Here is a 26,889-nt window from a genome sequence, read left to right on the forward strand (position 1 = left end):
GAACTTTCCGACATAAACAGCAGAGGCAGCATTTCCGGTGAAAAGTGGCAGCAGCACTTTCAAGTTTTGAAGTTGACATTATAAGTGATGATGGCACGTAAAAACACACTGAAAACAGGTAAAATTCTTTGAAATAAAAACAAATTTAAGTTGCCAGTTTGAAATAGTAACGGTTGGCAATTTGAATGAATGATTGTCGTTAAAAAAAATAAAACACGAAAATCCATTTTCTCTGGCACCATTTGACACTTTCTTAAAAATGGCTAGTTGATTTGATTTTCACTTGGAAGCAAATCTGCAAGACAGATTCGTTTTACCTTAAATATGCGAGAACCTTTTTTAAATGAAGAAATGCGTTGAAGTTGTAAATGAAACGGTAATGTTTATGTTATGCAATTCCAACTTGCTCTCTTTCTGGGTCAAGAGTTAACTCCCTTTGTTAAATAACAAACTGCATGCAAGTTTATTTGGTTTGTATTCTATAGACGTGTGTCGATTCGAAGCTCCTTTCGATGAAGAACAATCGGTTTATCAATATGTAGAAAAAAAATGCAAATGAAATATAAATAAAATTGATGAGGCAGGATCAGAAGGTTTTGAAATTTACAAAGTCCATAAAAATGATTATTTCTCTTATTAATCCATATATAACAAACATTCACCTTGAATTAACGAGAATCACATTTAATCTTTATTTCCTACATGGCAGTGATCTATCATTTATTTATAATTTGAGAGCAAGGGACACTGTTTGATACAGCACTTATATGCACAATTGAAAACATAATCAGAGTTCTCGCCTGGGCCTTACAGCACAGGGTACCCTGAAGCTATATTGCTATCTTCGTGGATGATTTTATAAAAGAATTTATAAGGGCCATGGTGCTATAAATTATTTGAAAACCTGTGCTATTTGAAAATTCTGGAGATCACACTGATACATACATGTACAATGTATGCATGTATTTAAATAAGATGTGGAATGGTTGCCAGCAAGACAATTACATTGTACAGGTATTTTCCAAAGAAAGATGTCTCGCTGTAAATGAGGTATATGTTAGCCAGTGTTTTATCTAGAACTGAAAAAGAGCATCTACAAAAGACTCATCAGTGATGCTTGAATCCAAAAAAGTTAAAGGCCAAATAAAGTATGAAGTTGAATTACATATACATGTATTCAGGGCCCACACTACTGCAGTATCTAGGCTCTTCAATGTTTGGATTTTACTATTACAAATAGGGCCATGACATGGTACATATATCTATTTTTTTATATTGTTCAATTCATACCTGAGTATTCAATTAAAGTAACGGTTCAAATTCAAAGTTTTTCAACTATGTTAGTCCTTTTGTCAGAAACTACCAACTATATATCTACCGCTATTAAAAACCAAATTTATTTTATATCATCAAAATGATGAAAGTTGTTAGGGTCAATTGTGATTGGAAATATATACTACATTAACCCTTTCACCAATTGCTGCCCAGACAGAAGCTACATGTACTCTGAAACAATGGCTTCCCTGCCTACTATTACTCAAGTGGGAAATCTTCATAATAAAAACTTGTCTGTAGTTACATTTGTATTTGTGTCTATATTTCATTCACTAACACCATGTTCACAGTTTTGTTCATGTTTTGATAATTTTTTCGTCACAAATTATTCAAATATTCAAATTTTCAGCATTATCTAGGTGATATTCTCAAAATTCTGCTCTGACCCAAAATTGTAATTTTTTAAACCCAAAACAGCAAAGTTTTGAAAAATTTAATGAGGCTGTACAAATTTCTTACACTGAACGATGTCCATTCCAAGTGTTTTGTACATAAAACAACATTGTATGTAAAAAAAGTATACTAGTTTGGCTTCAATTCTACCATATTCTTCCCCCAAAAAAAGTTCCCTCATTTCAAATTCTCCTAAATTCCCTAAATTTCCTTAGATTTTGACATGGTTTTCAACAAACAAGTGCCATGTTTCCACCTTCATCCGGGTATTCAACAAAGAAAGATAACTTGTGTTTGCACTGTTTTGAGCGGGATATATAAAAGAGGTATTTGGATCCCCGTAAACGGAATCATCGTCATCTGTCTGAAGGGTGAATCCTGATAAACCGGGACTCATCGGTGAAAGGGTTAATCAAGTACTAGTAGATCAAATCAAAAGTATGTTAATGCGTGTGGAATGCATAATTTCTCCTTTTGGAATCAGTATGCTTCTGTCATTCATTTGTCCGTAGTCATTATTGTAAGAATCCAAAATTTGTTCATAGTTGGTCCATTTCCAATTCGTAGTTAGTAGAAATACTTCAATGACAGACACAGAAAATTTACAAAAAATAACGATGTTTTGCATATGCAATTTGGAAAGGAATATGACGTTTTTAATGCAATAAATAGATAACAAATTTACATCAAACAATTTCATCACGTTTTTATAAAGTAACAAACTTATATTGCCGAAAGTTAGAATGATTTGATGATCGCTCTTTAGTCTTGTGGAAGTGATAAAATTTTCATCATGAAATAAATGCAACACACTGTTTCACCCTTTGATCAGCGAAAAAACCCATACCGCAGACTGATCTTGATCAAGATAACACAAAAAGGGCACATGGCGTCTTTTTTTGGAAGAAAAAAGGCAAAGTGTCATGGGGGGGGGGGGGGGGGAAGGCATGGCGTAGCATCATTTTAAATTGCTGTAGATAAAACACTATTTATTAGCAACTGTAGGGCATTCAGCCTTCTGCAATGACAAAACCCATACTTGGTGTCTTTATTTCATTGCAGTATCATTACTTGTTTTCTTTAATTGAGCTTGCATTTAAGTTTAATTGACATGATGAGTATATGTCCATTTACAAGAATTTAGCTCATGAGTACATTGTATTATTCTTCAATTGCAATTGATGCTTGACGTCTGTCATGTCATGATAATGACTGGTCATTTTTGTCAACACATGGTCAATGCTGTGAAATTTAGTTTGCAATAATTAGATACATGTATAGCAATCCTAGATTCCATCAGTCTGTGATTTATGTTTTTTTTACCATCAAGAACTTTGTCAAACCTACATGCATATATGGAATTTTATAAAAATTTGGACAGAATTTTCTTTATGATTAGAATAGAATATATAATATATATATATAAGAATAAGAGGAGCTAATTTATAAAAATCTTGTTTTAATTTACAAATGGCTGTTAAAACAGTGCTTATGATCATCTATTTAATCATTTTAATATAATTGACTTATTATCACTTTTTATGCCCCACCTACGATAGTAGAGGGGCATTATGTTTTCTGGTCTGTGGCTCTGTTCGTTCGTCTGTGCGTCCGTTTGTTCAGGTTAAAGCTTTTGGTCAAGGTAGTTTTTGATGAAGCTGAAATCCAATCAACTTGAAACTTAGTACACTTGTTGCTTATTATACATGTTATATGATCTTTCTAATTTTAAAGCCAAATTAGACTTTTGACTTCAATTTCACGGTCCACTGAACATAGAAAATGAAAGTGGAAGTTTCAGGTTCAAGTTTTTGGTCATGTTGGTCAAGGTAGTTTTTGATGAAATTGAAGTCCAATCAACTTGAAACTTAGTACATATGTTCCCTATAGTATAATCTTTCTAATTTTAATGCCAAATTAGATTATTACCCAATTTCACGGTCCATGGAACATGCAACAGGATAGTGCGAGTGGGGCATCCGTGTACTTTGGACACATTCTTGTTATAATTTAAAATTATGGCCGGATAATTACAATTTCACACTTAATCTATTTACATCTGTTGGAGATAATTGGCATCTTTTAACATGTTAAAAAAAGCTTACCTATAATTATTCTCTGATAACGATTTAATTATTGTTTATTAATATTCCACCATGAGGACTGTGTTAATCTGTTTATATATAAAAATAAAAAGGTATGATTGCTAGTGAGACAACTATCCACCAAAGTTCAAATGAGGAGGATATGACTTGTTAGCAATTAAGAGGGTGTCCATGGAAAAACCAGGCAGTGGATGGCACATGACATATTTTGTTTTCAAAATTTTTTCATCTATTTCATATCACAAATTCATTCTTTTTCATAGTTAAATTTTGTTTATTTATTAACTGCAACAAATAAAGAGAAAAAAAATACATAGAAAGCACTGAAAATTCATTGAAAAGGGGAGATAACTCATTTTTAAAGGCAACTGTATGTCCTTCGTCTTTAATTTAGCCTAGATCTACTGTACAAGGTCTTTACAGGAAAAATATGGAAAAATTCTAATGAGAAAACTATCAGCCTAATTTATAACAAAACAATATAGGAGAAACAAATTCAAATATGACCGACATGAACCATCAACAAACTGCAAAGAAAAGATAATAGGCCTACTTTCATTTTCAATTTGTATCTACTTTCACTTTTGTAGAAGCCCAATACATGTACATATTTTACTCATTATATACAGTATCAGGTTTTTTTCATGATTAAAGAAAAAGCTATACATTGTAGGCCGAAAATTGGATAACATGGTTCAAAATACAATCAGACTGTCCCAGTCTTCACCGCTTGACCACTGTGCAGTTTTCAACACTGAGAAAACCCAATAACCTTTACATGTAGATGATGTCAACTACGAAGCTACATGTACATGTATAAATGGCTCTGACCTGAAAAATGTCAGAAGAGAAAACGAAAGGCATAATTTATATCAAAACAATTTACAAAAAAAACAAAGTTCTTATCCTACTATCAGCATGATCAGACATGACATCAAATTTTCAAGAAATGAACCAGACTTATTATATTTTTAATGATTGGATTATTTCCCTTTGTTATTGATTGGGAAAAATGGTGGCAAAATGTTTATTTCATCACAGGAGTCGCAAATTTCCTTAAAACAGCTATCACATTCATGATTATGAACATTGCCATTGGGATGTATCAGACAACACTATCTTCACTTTTAACACGAGTTCAGTTTATTTTTCAGTTCAGTTTATTTTTCACTTTACGACGGAAATAAAATGGCTTAGGGTTGGCGCTCAAAATAGGGTCGGTCGGGTAACTGTAAACAGACATATATTTTTTGGGGGTCTAACCATGTGTTTACTATGGAATTCTTTATTTCCAATGCATGTTAACACTGTATATATGCTTTACAGTTAACTTCAGCTGGTTACATGTAACTTGGAGAATAACATGAGATTTTCTCCAGATTTTGTCTAATAGAATAATCTGAAAACAAAATGCAAAGGGAACAAGGAAACATTTTTACATGCTTATTATTTTCTGATTATTAGGTTATAAATACACTCATGCATTTTTACTGCTGAGTTTCTTTCCAGTGTAATTCATATTGCTGATCATCCAGAAGTTAAGTTGCAAAGTTCTGACAATTAATTTCTAAAATTGATTTCAGATAACATGTCGTTAGGTTTAAATCTCTTAGAGAAAACAGGTTTATTTATTGACTAGTTTAATTTTACAAATCATAAAAATTTCCAAAATAAACTACAAAAAGACCAATTTATTTTCAGCCATAATCTTTCAAACAAAATTTATAAATTGCAATTTTGTTCTATTTTAGTTAAAAGTTCGATTATAAATGAGTTTCGCCTTTCTAACATTATGTCATGTAAAAATCAATTTATAGTTTAAATGCATTTGCTATCTATTTATTTATATTATAATACAATGTACATGTGTATACAGATAACGGACAAAAGCATGTGCTGACTTTAAAATATTTACTGACTTTTAAAGTGTTAGAATCTAAAAGTGATTGGTCGGCTAAATTTTAGAATAAACATTCGACAAGTACAAAAAAAAAAGATCAATGAGACATTTTGGTTTACTTTAGGAGGCTCGCGGGTACAAAATTTTCAGAAAAAAAAACACTTTTATTTTACATTACAAATTTTATTAATTACCTTTAGTATCATATGGTACAAAAATCATTCCAAAAAATCAATTCGTGTTGACCCCAGGTGACCTTTAAAATGTCGATATCATTGAAAAAGTTCTAAATTATCTACCTTTGGTGCAAAAATGCCAGATTTTGGCATTTAAATTGAAATATCTTTTTTAACTCATCGGTGACCTATATTTTTTATTGATTTTTTTCGAATAAGCTGTACATAAACTAAATAATTGTAAAATTTAAGCGATTTCTGTAATTTAATTCTTTTTTTATTTCGATATTATCGCTATTTCTCCTATTAGTTCAACAGAAAAAAAGGACATCAACAAAAATGTATGCTTCTGTAAAAGGCAAATTGTGAGCGTAAATGCACGGTGACCCCATTTTTTTATTTCATTTTTCTAGTAAGAATAAGATAAAGTTCATTTATAGAAAAATATAGCGAAATCCTATATTAAACAAAAATAATCATTCAGACCCGGGAGCCCCCTCAAAAATGTTAAAGACAATAGTTTACTTTAGTTGCACAAGATAAATTTACAACCTGTTATTTATTAATCCCTGAAAAAAAAAGATGTCATACAACTTGTACAAGATAAATTAATGATAGCTAATTCCTTATTCTCTAAAAAAAACCACATCATGTCATTCTATGGTTAGCTAATTATATAATTCCTTATTCTCTAAAAAAAACCCATGTCATGTCATTCTATGGTTAGGGCATTGTGGTTGAACAAATTTGAGAGCCGCATCATGGGAATTTTGAATATTGTACATGAGATAACTGGCCATGGTATGCAGAGGAACTAGATGCCAGAATGTTTGAAAAAAGGGGGATGTGTAGAATAAAAGGGCAGATGGAGTATGACTATTAGTGAATAATAAGGATTTGTGGTTTGATTGCAAATGAGAACTATATTCATCATGTTTTGAATGGAAACTCACATTTGCATTGCCATTTGTCTACCAAAAAAAGATCATATGTAAAGTACAGATAAACTTATGGATTTGTCTCATTGTTGAAGGCCATACAGCCTTACAGTTCGTCAGTTGCCTACATCATACATATACATCCACTTCATCTTTGATCGATAGTTGTCTCATTCAATGGCAAATACACCACATCTTTTAATTTTATATTGAAGGTTATTTTATAGCATTCAAATTATGTTTCAAATATAATAATATTTATCACTCCATATTAAATGATAAAAAAGGTCATTGTACAGGAATGCATACATATCTGACATCTAAGCTATTTTTTCACTATTTACATGTAATTGATATCAAAGTTCAAGTATATATAATACCATGTATACAATCATGAATGACTTATTAATTTTATTTGTACTCGACATTTGTATTATGTAGACAGCAAATCACACTGAATTTTTAAATTACTTTCTGAAAATTTCTGAGAAATAATTGGCCTACTTTCATTTTCATTTTGTATCTACTTTCACTTTTGTTTGAAGGCTAATTCATTTTTCATTGCCATTTTTTTTATCATCTTCTTTTTCTGAATTAAATTAAATGTCAATATAATTAAAGAACAAGCTACATGTACACTTTCATGACATTTTTGGCCTAAATTTGAATTACATAATTCAAAATACAATGAGACTGCCCTAGTTTTCATCACTTGACCAATTACCATCTGTCCAGTCTTGAAAACTTTTTTTTAACGGTTATTGACCCTGTAAGAATTTGTATTACAGGCAAATAAGGTCTAAACAAAAGTTTCTAAAAAAAATGGGCATAAGACATGTGCAATGATTTATTTTGAACACATTAGGGTGTTGCTCATTTCTCAATAAAGATCTCATGTCAGAGAATTTGGTCCAATTTTCCTTTCACTGAGGTTCCTTGCAGGGTCCATACAATGTAATCATCTAAAGGTACCAAACCCCGAAAATCAACATTGGAAAGCATTAGTACAGGACATGTCCCAGATCTATTCCAACACCTACATGTGGGAAACTGATATGAAACGTACATGTATCAGTAGGTCAATATGTGGGAATATATGTCATTGTGGTTATTGCGGTATAAACCGGTTTGTATTTTTTGTAAACAAGATTCATATGTCATGTACATTTGTATCAATACATGCAATAGGTTGTTGTACTATAACTTTATTTTTATTTTTTTGTAATTTGGCAAATATGTTAAACATGGTAATTATTAGTTCATAAATGGAAAATAAAAGTGCATTTAGAGAACATCAAAGCAGGGTTCTTCCTAAGGCGAGTCCATGAGTCCTGGACTCACCAAAATCTGTCTGGACTCACCATTTTCAAAACTGGTGTCCACAGATGCAATAAGATTGAAATATTTTGTACAAACTGAACACAAATAAACATAAATATCATCATTTTATAGCAAAAGTTTAAAATTTAATGTCATTTCATTGATCTGTTAGGCCCTGGAGACTAAAGTATTACATTATTTTGTAATAAAATATCTTCTACTTGCTATTGGACTCACTATGGCAAAAAATGACAAGTCCCTGGACTTGCCTTCAAAGATCCTTAGCGAGAACCCTGATAAAAGTGAAAACAGGACTTTTCAGGACTTTTCAAGGAGGACATTTGAAGAAAAAATTAAAGTACAAAATAATAAACTGCATGTACATTTTGTAAACTTAAAAAAAAAAAGGATAATTACGTATAGTGCTTTAGTTAAATAGGGGTGGTGAAAGATTGGGCAAAAAAAGTGTATACATATAGCCTAAGGCCCTTATAGAGGGTTTATTAACTTGAAATTAATGCTTGCTTATGCTAACTAATCGATTTGGATGAGTAATGATTATTTTCCTAAATTGTACCCAAATCTGTCAATCTTAAGTGTAAATCAATAACTGTCAAAACTTCTTGAAATTTTAGAAACTTGGACAGAAGTTTGCTAATTTTCAAAAGACTCTAGATATCTTCAGCAAAATGTTAGAAATATTTTAATTTTTGTTCTTCTCATTTTTCCATTGATATATATTGTTCTAAAAGTTGAAAAATGAAAATTAAAACAGTCTAAATTCTTGACATTTTTTCGAAAAGCTCTACCTGTACTTAGATAAGTTATAAAAATCTAATGAACATGTATTGCTGTATGTAAATAAACTGTATACATATGTACATATAGGTAATTGATAATTGTATGTCAATATTAATCTATTGATCATCAGCATGTTGAGTAGTTATCTGTTTAAAAACATCTGTCAATTTAAAAAAAAAAAATTATCCAGGTTTTTTGCAACATTATAGAAGGTGTGTATATATGTACATCATGTACATGTACAATAGATTGAAGGTGTGTTTATATATGCATGATATGTACATGTATAATCAGTTTTGGTTAAAAAAAATTATAATGTAGCCTTGTATTGTGAATATTCATGAGATATTTGTCACTGAACAAGTCTCAAGTTATGCAGTGTGCACCACATTTTTTTACGTTTTTTCTCTTCGTAGACAGAAAATGTATAACAGTCATACTATAATTGGTTTATACAGGCCAGGCTTTGGGTCAATAAAGGTTTCCCTGTTTTTCCAATCCATATTTAATATTTCCCAAACATTTTTATAACAGTAATTTTGTATTGGTAAATTAATAATTCAATGGTACCATTTATTAGTTCAGGGTACTCAGGTGAAAAAAAGACGTAATATCTATTTCCTGAAAAACTTCCCGTCATAAAGACTAACATCAATTTTTATACATTATAAATAATAAATAAAGCCGATGAAAGCCTCTACATGCTTATAGATCAATTTGAAATGTAAACAATATGACGTCAATTAACAATTTGCATGATAAAAAGTCCTGTTGAATTATTTAAATCTATTGTATTTACCTTACGACAGATGGTTAAAGATCTTAAGTATAGCTATGTTGTAAAAAACTCTTTAAATGATTTTTTTATATCAATCATAGCTGTTTTAGAAACGAGGTTTTGTGAATGATTGCTGTTACGTATTGTTCTAGCGTTATGAATGGAATGACTTGATGAGCTAAACATTGCTCCTTGTGATTGTTATTATGAATGGAACAACTTTAAACATTGCTCTTTATTTCTCAGAAATTCTGTATTTAATCTTAAGACATGTTAGAAGAAAATACAGTTATTTATCTTTGATAAGTACACTGAATCTATCACTGGTGTCCTTGTTTTTATGGGCATTATATTTTTTGGCCTGAACATCCATCTCTTTTCAGGTTAAAGTTTTTGGTCAATGTATTTTTTTTAATTGAAGTCCAATTAACTAGAAACTTAGTTCCCTATGATATGATCTTTCTAATTTAATGCCAAATGAAAGTTTGACTTGACCCCTAGCATGCCTAGTATGATTGTGTGAGTGACACAGTCATCTGTGTACTATGGACACATTCTTGTTTTATTTTGAAAAGAAAAGACTAGGAAGGTCACATCTTTGCTGTTTTTATTGAAAGTAACCACCCATCCAACTCCTTTATAAAAGATAAAAGTAATTTAAAGAGAACTTCCATCAAAAATATATATTTGTGGTTCAGTGTTTTATATTTTAAAACTACTTCTTTGTAGAAATGAACCAAAGGGTGACTGGGGAAAAGAAATATGGTCACTTGGTCTTCTCCCGACCGGCAGTAAAATGCTTGCCGAAGTGGGGCATGCGGGATGTATTTAGTTCGCAGTCACGTCCAGTCAGAATTGGGATGTTAAATCTGATGTCTCGTGTAAAGAGAGTGCCACACTCTTTTCACGATAAGAACCCTTTCAACAACTCTTTGAGTGCCCGTAGGTGGCCTGTTGTAAGGCAAAATTTCTGTCCCTATCCAATATACCCTGATTTTCCAGTGGTAAACAAAATTTCCCCCGACTATCATCCCTTATGGCCTCTATTATGACAGGACCTACCTATTGTATATATTGTGAAATTGATTTGTCTTGAATATGCATGAAATATTTGCCACTGGATGTTAAGCAACCAACAATCAATCAATTGTAGAAATGTAGAATAATAAGAATATTTCCCACATTTCTATTGGTCATTTAGGTGACATATATTTACGCTGTGTGCTGTTTATGTTTTCTGTTTAGATCACTTTAGATTTTTGAGTAGATTAATAAATCTTTCTTGAGTAGTTGAGGAAGTCAATCATGGGAACGTGAATGTTTCTTATTTATTTTAACTGTGACATGGTTTCAGTTTGAAAATAACAAGTGCGACATACTTACAAAAATGTATAATGTTCACACAATTGAAATGATTTTACACATACAAATTTATAGAATTACCAAATAGAAGTATTAAATTCCTTTCTGCACTCTAACTTAAGGTTGCCTCATGCAAATTTTATGATACATGTACACTAGGCCAAGAACCAAAACACAGACAGAGTTGGAATTTGGGCAGTGAGTCTGGTACAGTTCTAGAGTTATGTCCCTTTTCAACATGGCAAATTGCAGAAAAAAATCATGCCCTCATACACATTCTTCTGTTATTATTTTTATTATTTACACTTTTCTCATTCTAAATACATGTATCACCAGACCAAAACCAGTAGTCAGCACTTCTATGTTGCAATATCATTGATTTGGTCATACAAATGAATTTATAAGGATTTGTTCATCAGGAATATATTACCTTAGTTGTATTTGGCAAAACTTTTTTGAAATGCTCCTCAAATTTTGCAAAACCTTTTTCAATCGTTGGTCCTTATTGTCCTCAATTTCACGACATTTAAAAAGCCACACTTTTTTTGGCTTATAATAAAATAAAATTGGAAATGGATTTGCATCACTGATTATAATAATAAATCAACAGCAATTAATCTTGCAACATCCTTCTAAAGTCTGCTTATAGTATAAATGCTTTAATTTCTTGATGATGCCAATGCTGTTGATGCTTATTAATGGATTTTTCACCTCTTATTTTGGCATTATCCAATCATTATCAATTTTACAAAGAACATCACATAACAACAATTCTGATTGGTTTATTTTCTTTCTTTTGCAGATAATCCAGGTTCTATACACTTTGACCCCAGAACTAAGTCTGTGATGGCAGAAACCTCTCATCTACAAGATAATATAAAAGAGAAGGTATGAATCTGGCAACAATTTAAAAATTAAAATAAAGATGTGGTATGATTGCCAATGAAACAACTCTCTACTAGAGACTAACTGAAATAGACATTAGCAATTATTGGTCACAGTATGGCCTTCAACTATATATGACTCAATGAGCAACAACCATATTCAGTTCAAAACAATTAAATAGAATATGTGCACGTGATATGCAGCAAAAAATATCCACCAAAGATTTGCTAGCTCTTGACTTGGGACAGTCACTAACAGAATGTGGCGGGGTTAAACATATTCATGTGTGCTCTATCCTCATCTTACCTGGGACAAAACACAAAAACAACCTATAAAAATAACTTGAAATAGTATAATCTGATTCATATACAAAGCAGCACAAAAACACTAAAGACACAAAGTATAGGACAGGTAGCCATGCTTGTTGACTGTAATGCTATATATATACATATGAAAGACACTTGAGTGAAGCAGGCTCATTAGATTCCAGGAATTTGAAAATAGTTCACAGATTTACCCAGATTTAAATCAATTAATATAAAATTGCTACACTAAATTAATTAAAAATAAATTTTACTCTTTTCCAGGTGAATGCAGTCCGTGAAGTTGTACCTGGGAAAAGTAATAACGAGATAATCTTAGTTTTACAGTTTTATGATTATAATGTAGAGAAGGCTATACAGGGCTATGTTGAAGGTAAGATAGTATGAATTAATTTTAATCTTAGTTTTACAAAGTAGATAATGTTAGTTTTGCAATAAATCTAGTTAACTGTAGCATGACTGATCATGTAGATAAGGCTACACAGGCTGTGTATGGTACATTGATATAAACAAGTTCAAATTAACATGGGGCTCTCCCTTCAAAATAAACAAAATTTAATATAAAAACAAAATAAGTTCCTCTTTGAAATATAAAGGTTAAATTGCAGCCAAGTTTGTGTAAAAAAAAGTTGCTTTTATTCCAAAATCTGAGGACCACCCCTCCACCAATAAAATTTTTGGATCTGCTGAGCAGATTCTGCTTCTGATGAGTAATTATGGCAGATTTTACAGTATTGTGTTCTGTCTCCTACTTTCATGTTGCTAACGTGACGGAGACAAAAATGAGTAACGTTAGCGACACTTGGACATGTCACATGAGCAACAACATCTTTAAAAGTTCAAATGTATGCACACAGTGATGTTTAATATATGCCTGGAGTAATAAAATTGTACAGTCTGGTTTAGAATTTCTAAATATACAGAATGTCATTTGCAGGTGTACTTTATATCAAATGAATACACAAGAAACCAATTCGTAATAGTAACATTAGCAACATCTACTATCATGACATAACGTTTTGTTGCGAACATCTTTTTGATGGACGGAATACATTTAAGGTCCTCTTGTAAAGATATATCATACAACTTACCTTCTTTGCTACCCCATCATGTGAAGGAACTGACTCCGAATCTATTTCTGCAAAGGGCGATATCGTAACTCCTATACAGGAGAGTTACAGATCTAAATATATGTTGCTCACGTGACACTGATTTGGACGGAAACCTCAAGTAGTAAGGTTCGCAAAAAATAAAACAGCCAATGATATTGATTCCTCAAGTCCTTTGACCCCCTTACGTCATCCAAATTTAATATGATTGCTATTTTCAATTATTTATAAAACCCGGGATAAAAATAACTACAATGGCCTGTCTGAGAACCAACAAGAAAATTGCGATCGTGACATACCACAATGGACGGAAAAGACGTGACGTTAGCAACAATATTATTAAATTACCTTTTTTAGCCTTTACCAATAAAAATCTGCCTTAAAGTTATGATTAAAACACAAAAGAAGACTTTTTATTAAAATATAAGTCCATGTTATAAGGCTCAACTTATAAATAATACTTCAAAATTCCACTCCGAATAAGCTGGATGTCAGTAAAGTAGGTCATGATGTCTATTCCATGTCCAATATTTTGAAATTGAAAACCCTCTAATTCTAACAAAAAACACAAACACAGAGTAATTTTTATTTTTATTTACTCAGAAAGACACATTTTATTCAATAACATAATGCATTACTCCATTACACAGTCTGTTTCACAGTTTCAGCAATTGCTTTTTTGATGGATACAAAAAAACAATAATTCCTTCTTATTGTAAAATCTGCCATATGGCACCTGACAGGAAAGAAAACAATTATAAATCTGCAATGATAAGTGAACAAATGAATGATTTATGATATAAAACAATGATTTAAACTGTTTTAATATTCAGATGGAGCCAAGCAAGCTTTACAAGAATGGCATTATCCAGGGAACAAGGCCCCGAAAAAGAAACGAAATAAAAAGAAAAAACCTGCAAATGACAGCTCTCCTCATGTGAATGGAGACGTGTCTTCAGCAGAAATTGTTCCAAATGGAATTGTTGCAAATGGTAAATTTTGTTAAGATTTTATATTTTTTGTCTGAAGATCATAAAGTGCTAATATAAAAAAGAAGATGTGGTATGATTGCCAATGAGACAACTATCCACAAAAGACCAAAATGACACAAACATTAACAACTATAGGTCACCGTACAGCCTTCAACAAAAGCCCACACCGCATAGTCAGCTATAAAAGGACCCGATAAGACAATGTGAAAAGCTATATCAAAGCTCTCCAAATGTCCATAATATGCAGTATTTTCATTCTGATTTAACTCTATCACTAGGGTTTTGGTATTTCTAAAAATAATGCTACGGTTTCTTTGTTAATGAGATAGCTTACAACAAGTTACCACATTCTTATTGCACCTACTGTGGTTCATGTATTTTCATGAGTATGAACTAACTTTTGACTATATTTCAGGTTCCATAGAATCAGACACCGAGCCAGTAAAGACGAACTCCATCAGTGATATTGATAGCTCAGTCAGCAGTCTGTCACTCTCACCAACCACGTGTACAGTCCCCAGTCTAACAGAATGTGATAAACCCAATCATGTGACGCCTAGCGACACATCACAGGAGTCCATAACGACTCAGAAACATGCAAAACTCAATCATGTATCGCCTGTCGCCACATCGCACAATTCTGTGTCGTCTCAGAAACATGCAAAAGTCAACAATGCATCTCCTACCAACACATCGCAGAATACAGTATCAAACCAGAAACATGCTAAATTCAATCATGCATCACCAGCGAAAAATTCACAGAATTCAAATACCACTTCACGCCATGCAGATAATTCATCCACGAGGACTGCCGATAAACCAGCATCAGTATCTGTTCGTTCTGATCAGCATCCATCATCGTCAGGACCTAGTCGCAAAAAATCCCAGTCGCCCATAGCAACAGGAACATCAACTCCACGAAATAAATCACAATCACCACTGACCGGTGGTAAACCAGTACAACCATCCAATACAAAATCAACACAATCATCATCGACCAAAAGTCAGTCTGTTGTTAGCACACTGCCAGAAAACATTTCATCACAACCCCCAGCCCCTCAGCGACAAACACACCCACATTCTAGAGCACATCATTCAGGTAAAATAAAAGATATATAGAAAGGATTTTTAAATTACTGTGAATTCATTATTATTTGTTGGATACCAATTTTTATAGGTTTTATGAGTACAGGTGAATAAGGAATTCATATGTTCAACAATTAACAAATTTCTATTGGCTTTGTATGAAGAGATGTATAGTATTATTTCTTATGCAGCAGGAATACTGCAATCTGATTGGTTAATTACCCCGGTGTAACTATCACCCTACCCTTGTTCACCCGGGGATAAATAAAATTTTGCCAAAAAAATGATAAAAAAAAAAAAATTTGCTAAATATAAAAAAATAAAAATCCCCCTAAAAAAAAATAAAAAAAAATTGAGGAAATTTTTTTTTTAAATTAATTTTTTTTTTTTTTTAATTTCCCCCCCCCCCATTTTACTACATGACATTCCAACATTTTTGCTCATTAATAAAAGGAAATCTTTGAATGCGAACTTCAAAAATACTTGTGGTTTACTTACATTATTTGCAAGGATTGAATTCATTTGACTTGTTGTATTGCAAGGTAACAGAAAATATATACAAGAGTTATAAGAATGACTAATTAGAATGACCAATACACAACTTATGAATTAAAAAAAAAACAATATTTCAGTGCATTTAAAAAAAATAATATGTGTATACATGTATATAGGATCCTTACATGCCTTAGGTGAAAACTGCTAAAATTTGTATATGTTTTCTCTGCAGCTTCACATTCACTTAGACAAAGAACAGCAAGTGAAAAAAGTTCAGATAGGCAGAGAACAGCGAGTGAAAGAAGTTCAGATGGTCACTCACTGCCAAAACAGATTCACAAAAGTAAGTCGATTTCAAATGAAAATAGCATCAGCTGTTCATAAAAACCTACATGTGAGGGGGCATTAAGTTTTACCCTTATCCCTATGTACGTAAGTCCATCCATACGTTCCATAGTTGGTTTCCCTCTCTAACTGGCCCTTTATAATTGGAAAAATTGCTAAATTTTGGTTTCTGTTCTCTTACTTAAGTTTACCTAAAGCAAATGTTATGAAACTTATACACAATACTTATTACCACAAAAGGAGACCAATAACAAATTTTGTAAGCGTCACTTTAACCGTTCTTCAGTTTTATCCCTTGATAACTTTATATGATATGCAAGTGGGGGCATCATCATCTATGTCCTATTGACACAGTCCCTTTTTATGGCCCCGCAACAAAGTTGTCGGTGCTTTATAGTTTTACCCTTGTCCGTAATTCCAAATTCTGTAATTGCGAAATTCGATAATTCCGTCATTCCGCAACAAACCATTATACAGAGGTTTTTTTTTTAACGCCTTCAGATATTGGGCTGATTTTTGGTATGTGAGTTAACCATGATAAGTTACAGATCAAGTTTAAGTTTTGTTCCGCTCCGCTAATTATTGTCTAAATTATGGGCTTTTGACTTTGATAAATTGTTGAAAATCACAGTTATACAGACTTTTTTTCTAAACGCTTTCAGATATTGGGATGATTTTTGGCATGTGAGTTAACCAAGATGAGTTACAGATCAAGTTTAAGTTTGTGTCCACATGCGTTATTGAAATTGCAGATTTTCCAACTTTTTGAGACAGGGCCATACGTGTTGCTTTGACACATCTAGTTTTTTTATGTCCCCATTTATGGGCATTATGTTTTCTGGTCTGTGCATTTGTCTGTTCGTCTGTCTGTCTCTGTCTGTCTGTCTCTCCTGCTTCAGGTTAAAGTTTTTGGTTGAGGTAGTTTTTGATGAAGTTGAAGTGCAATCAACTTGAAACATAATACACATGTTCCCTATGACATGATCTTTCTAATTTAAATGCCAAATTAGAGAATTTACACCATTTTCACGGTCCACTGAACATAGAAAATGATAGTGCAGATGGGGCATCCGTGTACATACAACATGAATCAATCAGATTGATGGAGAACAGACAGACAAACTTACAAACCTCTATTTTATTTAACACTGGTAACTGGCACAAAAAATGAAGGAGATGTGGTATGATTGTCAATGAGACAACTGTCCATTAGAGTTCAAATGAGTGGGTGGTCACCATGCGGCCTCCAACATTGAGAAAAACCCATACTGTATAGTCAGCAATGTTTAGCAGAACAAAAGTAGTCGAGATGATCTGAGAAAATTTTTAATTTTATCAAAATGTACAATGATAATCTATGGATTCAAATTATAAACATATAAGGCCGAGAATAAAATATTGTTTGTTTCCCCAATCCTGACCTACCCTGCAAAAATGGTGCTACTCATAAAATTTTATTGTCAAATCTAAATGGAATATTATTTTATTAATTTCTGATTTTCAGGCTTGCCGGATTGTCTGATAATGTTCAAGCTTTTTGGAAAAATAAAATTATTTCTGTACCTACCTACATACACCTGGCTTGGCAGGATCTGGATTGGGGAAACAAACAATATATTAATTTAGGCCTAATATGAGCTTCATTGGATATAATAAAAATCAACCTTCTGCAAGTACATGTATAAGACTTTGATTAATTTTGGAACATTCAAATATAAAATTAAGATGCATTTTGGTCTGTTTTGTAGGGTTGTTTTCTTATGACCACTAATATTTTTTATAATTACAGACTTTCCGTAGCAATCAGTTCAACCTGAAATAGGTTAACAGATTTAATTTTAATGAGATTGAAAAGAAAGATAATTCACTTAAAAAAATCATTAATATGACAACTTGAATTTGTTTTTCCAGCTTTAGAGAAATCAGTGAAGGACTTACACAGACAAACAGTATCGTTAGAAAGATACCGTTTGATACTGGACGAAGAGGTTGATAAAAACTACAAACGAATTAAATCTGTCTTTGATGAAATGAGGAGCTGGTAAGATACAAATTAAAGAAAATTGAGAAATTATGGACAAAATTTGACAGTATTTGTTTTGCCAAAAAGAAGGGTCAATTTTTATACGACCACAAAAATTAAAAAAAATTTTGGTCGTATATTGGTATGACGTTGAATCTAACCATGTATTTAGATTTTGGATATTGAACCATAATAGGTAAATGTCCAATTTAAAACTTTTAAGTTCTTAGACCACATTCATTCTGTGTCAGAAACCTATGTTGTGTCAACTTTTTAATCACAATCCAAATTCAGAGCTGTATCAAGCTTAAATGTTGTGTCCATACTTACCCCAACTGTTCAGGGTTCGACCATTGCGGTCGTATAAAGCTGTGCCCTGCAGAGCATCTGGTTTAAATTTTGTTAGAATAATTTGTATGCATCATTTCCTGAAATTGTTAAAAATTTATATTGTGTGATAATAATGTTATGTCGAAATAAAAACTAGGATTTTTTTATAGTTCACAGAATTATTTGTTTTGTATGCAGCATTTCTTGAAATTATTAAAAATTAATTTCGTGTGATGATTCCATCTCAGGCTACTTTTTATACCCCCGTTAACGGGAAGTATTATTAAACTTGGTTTTCTCAATTAAGTAGCATATCTGCTCTTTAGTCAGTTAGTTTTTTCTTTGAAATATTCCCTATTTTATGAGAATGCACGATGTCGTAACATTGTATAAGCTAACACCATACTTTTTTTAAATTCCTTTTTCTTATTTTTTCTATAATTTTTCTTTTTTAGTTTAAATGACAGAGAGGTTGAACTTATCCAACAAATGGATCAAGTCAAGGTTGTAGCAAGTAAGTTTGTTAGCTTAGAAATTTGTCACTTAATATTCTAACTGCTGTCAGTCAAGTCTTAATAATCTCTGAATTTGAGAAAGAATCTTTCTAATTTGATTTGAAAGAGTAAAAAACCAAAATCAATGGCCATAGTAGGATCAGCATGTGAAATAAACGAAAAAGTGCTGCCATATTCCTTAGTTTTTTTTAACAGAAAAAAACATATGATACTTGTTGTTGAATAGTTGTCTAACATTTGCCACTGGCTGTTAAGAGATCACCAGTCCTTTATAAATTTAATGTAAGTCACGTAAAAAAAAATTAGCCAAAATTTCATATAAAATAAGATGTGATATGATTGCCAATGATACAGCTATCAACCTAAGTTCAAATGAAGTGGATGTTAGCAACTATAGGCAATTGTATAGCCTACAACAATGAGAAAAACCCATACTATATAGACAGCTATTAAGAACCCTGATATGAAAAGTGTGAGATATTTCAATGGATAAAACTAAAGACAGATTTATGTACAGTACAAATGTGATATACAGCAACAAACGACAACCACTGAACTACAGGCTTCTGACTTGGGACTGACACATAAAGCATGTTGCATGATCAAATATGCTTGCTGGTGCCAAACCTTCACCCTAATATAATCGTTACCATATTTTAGGTGATGCCTTCCATATGAGACAGACTAGTGCTGTTGATCTTAAAAAGAACATAGATAGGGCTGACAGAATGGATGATAAACAGATAGCTCAACTAAGAGCTGATGTTAAGGTAAGTCTTATTTAATAATCTATTTGCCAATTCCCGTCTGTGCCAAATTGTTGTATGGTTTGTCTGACGGTAAAAGAAATTTGACATTTTCCCTGAACTGAAAAATCTAAAAATTTCTGTCTGACCCAATGATTTTTTGTCTGACATTTCGACGGTTAGACAGAGTTTGGGATACACTGTTATTATTTTTTTATTTTTAGTTGTCTCCCTTAGGACGGACATTTATTTCAAGGACAATGGAGAGCCAGTGTAAAGAGCAGTGCTTATTGTGTGTTTCCTTTAAGTTTTTCAATCTTTCAATTTCTGGTTTAATAAGCTAAAATCTTTTTGATACAAAGAGTTATTTTCCACTATATTTAACACTTAACTTGTCATACTTTGTCTTGGCAAATGCAAATTTTGTTTGGTATAGATAATGTCTACCATTTGAAATACATTGCCCTTGAAAAAATGATAAAAATGTAAAATTTATTATTGCTATTCTAGGAATAGCTGCTTACAAAAAAATGCCTTAATTTTATTCATTTATTCGAAACAAAATAAGATATATAGAAGATGTTGGGTACATATCAATGTGGCAACAACTAATCAACACAAAAAATGTAAAAAAAAACATAAACTCTTATTTTGGAATTCAAATTGGAGCTGTATAATGTTTTGGAAAAGCTTTAGATAAAGTTAACCTCAAAGTTCTTATGGTGGGTATACTTAGCCATGAATTTGAATGTTCAACCAATTGCAAATAATTTACAAGCAATGATTTTTTTTAATTTTTTCAGCATTTTGTCAGTGAAAGAAAAATGGATGAAGATTTAAGTCGGACAACAAGATTTTTGTATGATTCTGATTATCTTAAAAAAGTAAGTTTTTTTTATGTTAGACTAATGAATTTAAATCAGCATGAAGTAGCAGTAATTTAGACAGTAAACAACCTATAAAGGATGTTTAAGGTGGTACCTAACACAACAGGGAGATAACTCTGTAAAATCAGCTAAACGTTTTAATGACGTTGTGTTGTTAAGGAAATATTAAGCTTCTCAATGATCAAAATAAGTTTTTGTCAAACTGTTATATAACCAGTGTAATTTTTCTGATAAAATGGTGGGTTCAAATTTTTTTGAAATTTTTATATTTTTGTCAAAGGGTCAAAGTAAATACATTGTCAAAATATTAAGAAAATTAAACTAGCCAAATTTATTTCAGTTACCACCTTAACATGGGACAAATGTTTATTTAGGTGTTTTAATCTATTGTCTAAAGGCTTGAAACAAATATTTGCTTTTTTTCCAAAAAATGGTCCAGTGATCTGTTAGTTGGCGCAATATAGAAAAAAAGATGTTGTATGATTACCAATGAGACAACTCTCCACAAGAGAGCTAATGACTTATAAATTTACAACTATAGGTCACATGACAGCTTTCAACAATGAGCAAAGCCCAAAAAGGACATATGTAAAACAATTCAAATGAGAAAACTTAATTTATATACAAAATAAATAACGAAAGACAATTATGTAACACAGTAACAAACAACAACCATTGAATAACGGGCTCCTGACAATGCATAGACAAATTAAGGAACTTCAATCTTCATTCTTTTACTTGAAGACTAAAATTTCATCAAAGTATTTTGTTATAAAAACTTATTTATTATTTAGATTCTTTTTCAATCATTTGTTTTTGTTTTTTGCAGGAAATATCACAGTTTGGTGAAGGTATGTATATTCATGAGCCTCCTTGTGAAAATAATTAATAATTATGTGATTACATTGACAAAATAGTTGTGATTATGTGATTACTTGGACCATGAGGGGCCTCATTCATTGATTCCTTTGTATCAAAATATGAAAGGCTTGGACTTAAAAAATGTAAAACAATTCAAACAAGAAAACTTACAGCTTGACTTGAACAATACAATTTACTAAAACAAAAATGATACATAAACTATCAGTTACCACTGTATAACAGCTCCCGTAGTGCTACAGAGACATATAGAATATGGTGGGATTCAAAATTTCTGTGAGCACTGACCTGGGACAGAGGTATTACGACACAAATAATGTAATTTCAAACATTGCCTGTTCACAGAGATTATGACAACACTGAAAAGGATGCTTTGGAAAAGAGGGGCGAAAGATACCAGATGGACATTCAAACTCATACCTCAAAAATAAACTGCCGTTGTGTTGCTCATGTTATTACAAATCCCAGTACATAGTTTAATTAGATTGTACTCTGCCTATCTCTCTCATAAATTGTCTTGAATTAATTTTATATTTTTCCACAGTTGTTCCAGTAAAATGTACATATTCTATTCGCCGTCCATCTGTCTCTTCTGTGGCCAGTACTGAGGAACCAGTAGCAGTGGAAACCAGTCACACAACACCTGTCTCTCATTCAGAAAGTAAGAAGTGAAAATGTAGTAAGAGTCCTATATAAATGGCTGTACGTGCACAATTCAATTAAGAAAAATGCTGGTTAAATGAAAATATTTCTACTATTGAAAATTCAGAAATTATTATGCCCCACCTACGATAGAAGAGGAGCATTATGTTTTCTGGTCTGTGCATCCGTCTGTTTGTCCGTCCGTCTGTTCGTTCGTCTGTCCTGCTTCAGGTTAAAGTTTTTGGTCGAGGTAGTTTTTGATGAAGTTGAAGTCCAATCAACCTAAAACTTAGTATTTAAAACATGTTCCTTATGATATGATCTTTCTAATTTAATGCCAAATTAGAGTTCTGACCCCAATTTCACGCTCCACTGAACATAGAAAATGATAGTGCGAGTGGGGCATCTGTGTACTGGGGACACATTCTTGTTATTATTCATGTGAAAATTTGATATTCATGTGAAAATGCGACTGGTAATTATAGAAATAATAAGAACTGGCATTTTGATAACTGTAACATAGATCTTTATGTAAATTTTTTGTAATCACAATTATTAAACTCACAATTTTGTCAATTCATGAAAAATTGCTAAAATGAATGCACCCAATAATTTCTGAATTTATAATATTTAATTTTTTAAAGCTACTTACAACTATATTTTTTGTAAAATGTCAGATTTATAACAGAAAAAAATAAATGGTCTTAATATTAACAGGATGCAGCCTTAAGGATTATGGGGCCAATACTTTGTTAACATGGGCAACTATGTGATCTTGCTCACAAAAATTTCTCCTATTATGTAGAACATTGAATATGAGTATTCTGATTTCTAGGTGAGGACCCACATCCACACAGACTGGATCGTAAAGCAACAGAAGAAGTAGCAGAACTACATCAACGACTTAAGAATTCTCTTCATGTTCAGGTACAGTAATGTCTGCTTTTCTGGGAGTAATGATTTGCAGCTTAGACAAGTTATATGGTTGGGTTATTGGGTATGATATGTCTGCTGTTTTATGATTGGGTTGGGAGTAATGATTGACAGCCAAGACAAGTTATTTGATTGGTTTATTGGGAATAAATGGGTGGGGAATAATACTGATTCTGGAACATTTTGAACTAAACTTGTTGAAGACCATACCTTGACCTATAATGGTTTACTTTTATAATTGTGACTTGAATGAAGAGTTGTCTCATTGGCACTCATACCACATCTTTCTATATCTATTTTTAAAGTATTGTATGTTGGATTGGCAGGATTTCAAATTTGTGTTTAACAATGTAGGACCCTTTAAATTTTGTTGGAATTAAAATGATTAAAGATTTATGGGTTTACAATGCAGAACTAGTAATGAAATCACTTTTAAAACAAATTTTCAAGCAAATTTTCTCTGAATTTGTTTGAATGGATTGAATTTTTTGTCTGAATTTGTCTGAATGTATGGAAATGTTAGGTCTAAATTTATATACATTTCCTCTTCATGATAAACTTTTGCAGACACAGACCTTTCGCAAATTTTTTATTTAAGATCATTTTGGCCTGTAGAAAAATTCTTACAGGGCTGTTTGAAACTGGGTTTGTGGCCAATCAAAAAGGCTGAGTTTATTTAAATGAATGCATCCCAATTATCTCTGAATTTGTTTACATGCATAAAAAAAATCTCTGAATCTGTCTAAATACATCAAAATTTTCTCTGAATCTGTTCAGATGCATCAGTTTTCCCTGAATATGTCTGAATGCATTAAACTTTTCCCCAATCTGTCCGAACACATTGACATTAATTTGTTCTTCTTTACAGGGCTATGACAAGTCATCACCAAGACCTAGTAGCAGTCAGGATAGCAGAGGTAGGGGCAACATTAATTACAAACGATAGAGAACTACTAATTGACAGGAATACCTAGCAAACTGTTATGTTTTAAAATTTAAAGCTATTATGGACCAAGAAAAGGAAAAAAAAAAATGTCAAAAATTGTGCTAATTTATTAGAATTATAAATGACAAACTGGATTCTCTCTGATGTTAACCTGTCGGCTGAACTGTATTGATCATACCGTTATAATGTAACTCATATTTAATGCTTCCTCAACAAATGTTCAAAACAGTTTTATGTAAAGCAAAATAATTACCTGTATACCTTTGTTCAACTTTATAGGTGATACCAAAATAAAATGATAAATGTAGAGAATCAATAGTACAGCTCTGGGTAGGTTTGTATTGATTGTCTTTAGATTCTGATTTTGAGAAAGAAAAAGAAATTGTCTGTTGTAGATTCTTAGGACAATGTCAATGTTCAGGAAAAAAACATTGGAAAAGATCTTTGTTTTTATTTTCTCTTTATACGAAACTGGACATTTAATCCTTTTGTCTTAAATTTTCATTTGATCTTTTTTTTTATGATACATGACTTTAGACTGATATTTTATTTTTCAGAAAATCCACAGAACCAACGAAGACAAGACCAAAGACAATATGGTGGACCAAGACCACAGTCAGGGCAGAGAGGTCGAGGTGGCTATGGTTACAGAGGTAGAGGTCGAGGGGGAGAAGGAGGCTACAGAGGTAGAGGTCGAGGAGGAGGAGGAGAAGGTCGTCCTAGAAGTCCAAGGAAAGACTACACACAAGAAGGAAGGGGAACTAACTCTAGTGTCAATTCTAGTCTTTAACTTTTTTCAGCAACAGTATTAAACTGCTGATTACAGAAACAATGTTTATTGAAATGAAAAGTTTATAGATTCTTGTTAAAATGTGATAAAAAAAATTGTAAAAAAATATATATATTGCACACCTTGTAGTCAAAATACAGTTATTTATTCATTCTATTTTTAGAAATTTATCGTAGAAAGTTGCAGGGTGAAATTTTTTGTTTTTGTTATAACTATTTTTCTGAGTAACAACGAAATTCCTGACAATAACAGGATGATGTTTAATGTAATGAACTGTGGGTTTTTGTTTAGTTGTAGAACCTTATGAAAAGATAAAAATCACAGGAAATATTTTTGTTGCTTAGTATACTGTGATCATTCATTAGTTTTGTTGTTATATTTTCATTGTTAGTAACTCACAAATGTTTTTGGTGTCACTCATGTTTGAATACAAGGTTTTTTTTATTCTTCTGCGTGTCATAGACCTTTTAATGTTCAATTTAGAGGCACAATTAAATATCTTAAAAAATAAAATTTATGACAGGCTTTTCTTTAATTTGAAGTTTGAAAATAAGGTTATTAAGAAAAATTGCTAGAGGTTAATTATGAACTAGTGCTAGAAGCTCAAAATTTGAACTAGTGCTAGGAGGTTACATGTGAATTAGTGCTAAAAGGTTAAATCTGAAAAAAGTGATAGGAAGTTATGTTTGAACTAGTGCTGGGAGATTAAATTTGAAATAGTGCTAGGACTTTTAATTTGAACTAGTGCTAGGAGGTTTAATTTTAACTAGTGCTAGGAGGTTAAATTTGAACTAGTGCTAGGAGGTTAAATTTGAAGTAGTGCTTGGAGGTTATATCCTGAACAAGTGCTAGGAAGTTAAATTCAATTCATTTCCTCCTTCAAAATATTAACTGGCTTATTAACAAATTGTCCTTTTAAAAATTAAATTTTTGAGTTACTGCAGTAAATCACTGATTTCAAAGTTTATTGATGAAGTCAACATTACATTACCTGATTGTTATTGACATCATACATTTACATGTATATTTTATATCCACTTCACATTCTTGTCATTGAAGTCCTCAATATTCTCCTGTCCTCAAGTAGTTAGACTTAGAATGTTTAATAATTTGATATGCAGATTTCCTTCATGTTTTATTATAATTCACAAATTTACTGGTAGAAACCCTTTACTCATTTCCTGGAAATAAGAGACATTAAAGTTGATGCAAATTTTATGTTAAAAAAAGAAAAACAGAAAAATACCTGTTCATTGCAGCTGAATTCAGTGTGTGCGAAGCACTATTCTGAAATAACATTCATTAATAATATTTAATTCCAAAAAATTTGAAAGTTGAGGATGTATGACTACGAATATATGAGAAGCCTAAAGTGAATAGCCGATTAACATAAGGTCAAATTTGCCCTAGGGAGATGAAAAATTAGTTTATTAAAAATTTATCAACAGAAAATTTAAGAAATTTTTTGTTATACATAGTGTCATTACTGATGCACTGACTACTAAGTCTAATTAGTGTTTTTTTATTTGTGTTCATGAAATGGTTGTATATCTAAAAGTTGTTTACCTTTCCTGCTTTGATTTTTCTATAAATAAAAAAGGTCCATAATCTCAGTGCTGACCAAGGCATATTATTGTAATGTTTTATTAAGGTATAAATAATAAAAAATGCTATAAAAAATTCTGCATAGTGCACCAGACATATCCACAAGATTTTCAATGAATCAATTTTAACATCATATTTTTTTTGTTTTTGTTTTTTTCTTGCAAAGTCAATATAACTTTTCAAGAACAGGCAGATTTATAATTTCAAGCTTACTGTCTCCCCTTTTTCATGAACCATTATTTTTAGCATG

The 26,889-nt window shown here is 31.7% G+C and overlaps 1 protein-coding gene across 1 annotated transcript; it reads left to right on the forward strand.

The window, feature by feature from the left end:
- Nucleotides 1-26,500, forward strand: LOC134693993 (spermatogenesis-associated serine-rich protein 2-like). Its single transcript, XM_063554975.1, has 15 exons — nt 1-118; nt 11,911-11,996; nt 12,581-12,689; nt 14,259-14,417; nt 14,833-15,516; nt 16,231-16,341; nt 18,255-18,384; nt 19,152-19,210; nt 19,872-19,981; nt 20,761-20,841; nt 21,674-21,695; nt 22,268-22,384; nt 23,201-23,292; nt 24,167-24,215; nt 24,802-26,500. The coding sequence occupies exons 1-15, from the start codon at nt 88-90 to the stop codon at nt 25,032-25,034; spliced, it is 2,073 nt and encodes a 690-aa protein (XP_063411045.1). The 5' UTR covers nt 1-87; the 3' UTR covers nt 25,035-26,500.
- Nucleotides 26,501-26,889: the final 389 nt, after the last annotated feature.

This window comes from Mytilus trossulus, chromosome 13 (genome assembly GCF_036588685.1).
Source record: "Mytilus trossulus isolate FHL-02 chromosome 13, PNRI_Mtr1.1.1.hap1, whole genome shotgun sequence".
NCBI lineage: Eukaryota > Metazoa > Mollusca > Bivalvia > Mytilida > Mytilidae > Mytilus > Mytilus trossulus.

Bases quoted from the DNA above. Each gene is read 5' to 3' on its own strand.
- LOC134693993 (XM_063554975.1), top strand. From the start codon at position 88: ATGATGGCACGTAAAAACACACTGAAAACAG. The intron at 119-11,910 runs GTAAAATTCTTT...TTTCTTTTGCAG, and splicing joins TAAAAACACACTGAAAACAG to ATAATCCAGGTTCTATACAC. The intron at 20,842-21,673 runs GTAAGTTTTTTT...TGTTTTTTGCAG, and splicing joins ATTCTGATTATCTTAAAAAA to GAAATATCACAGTTTGGTGA.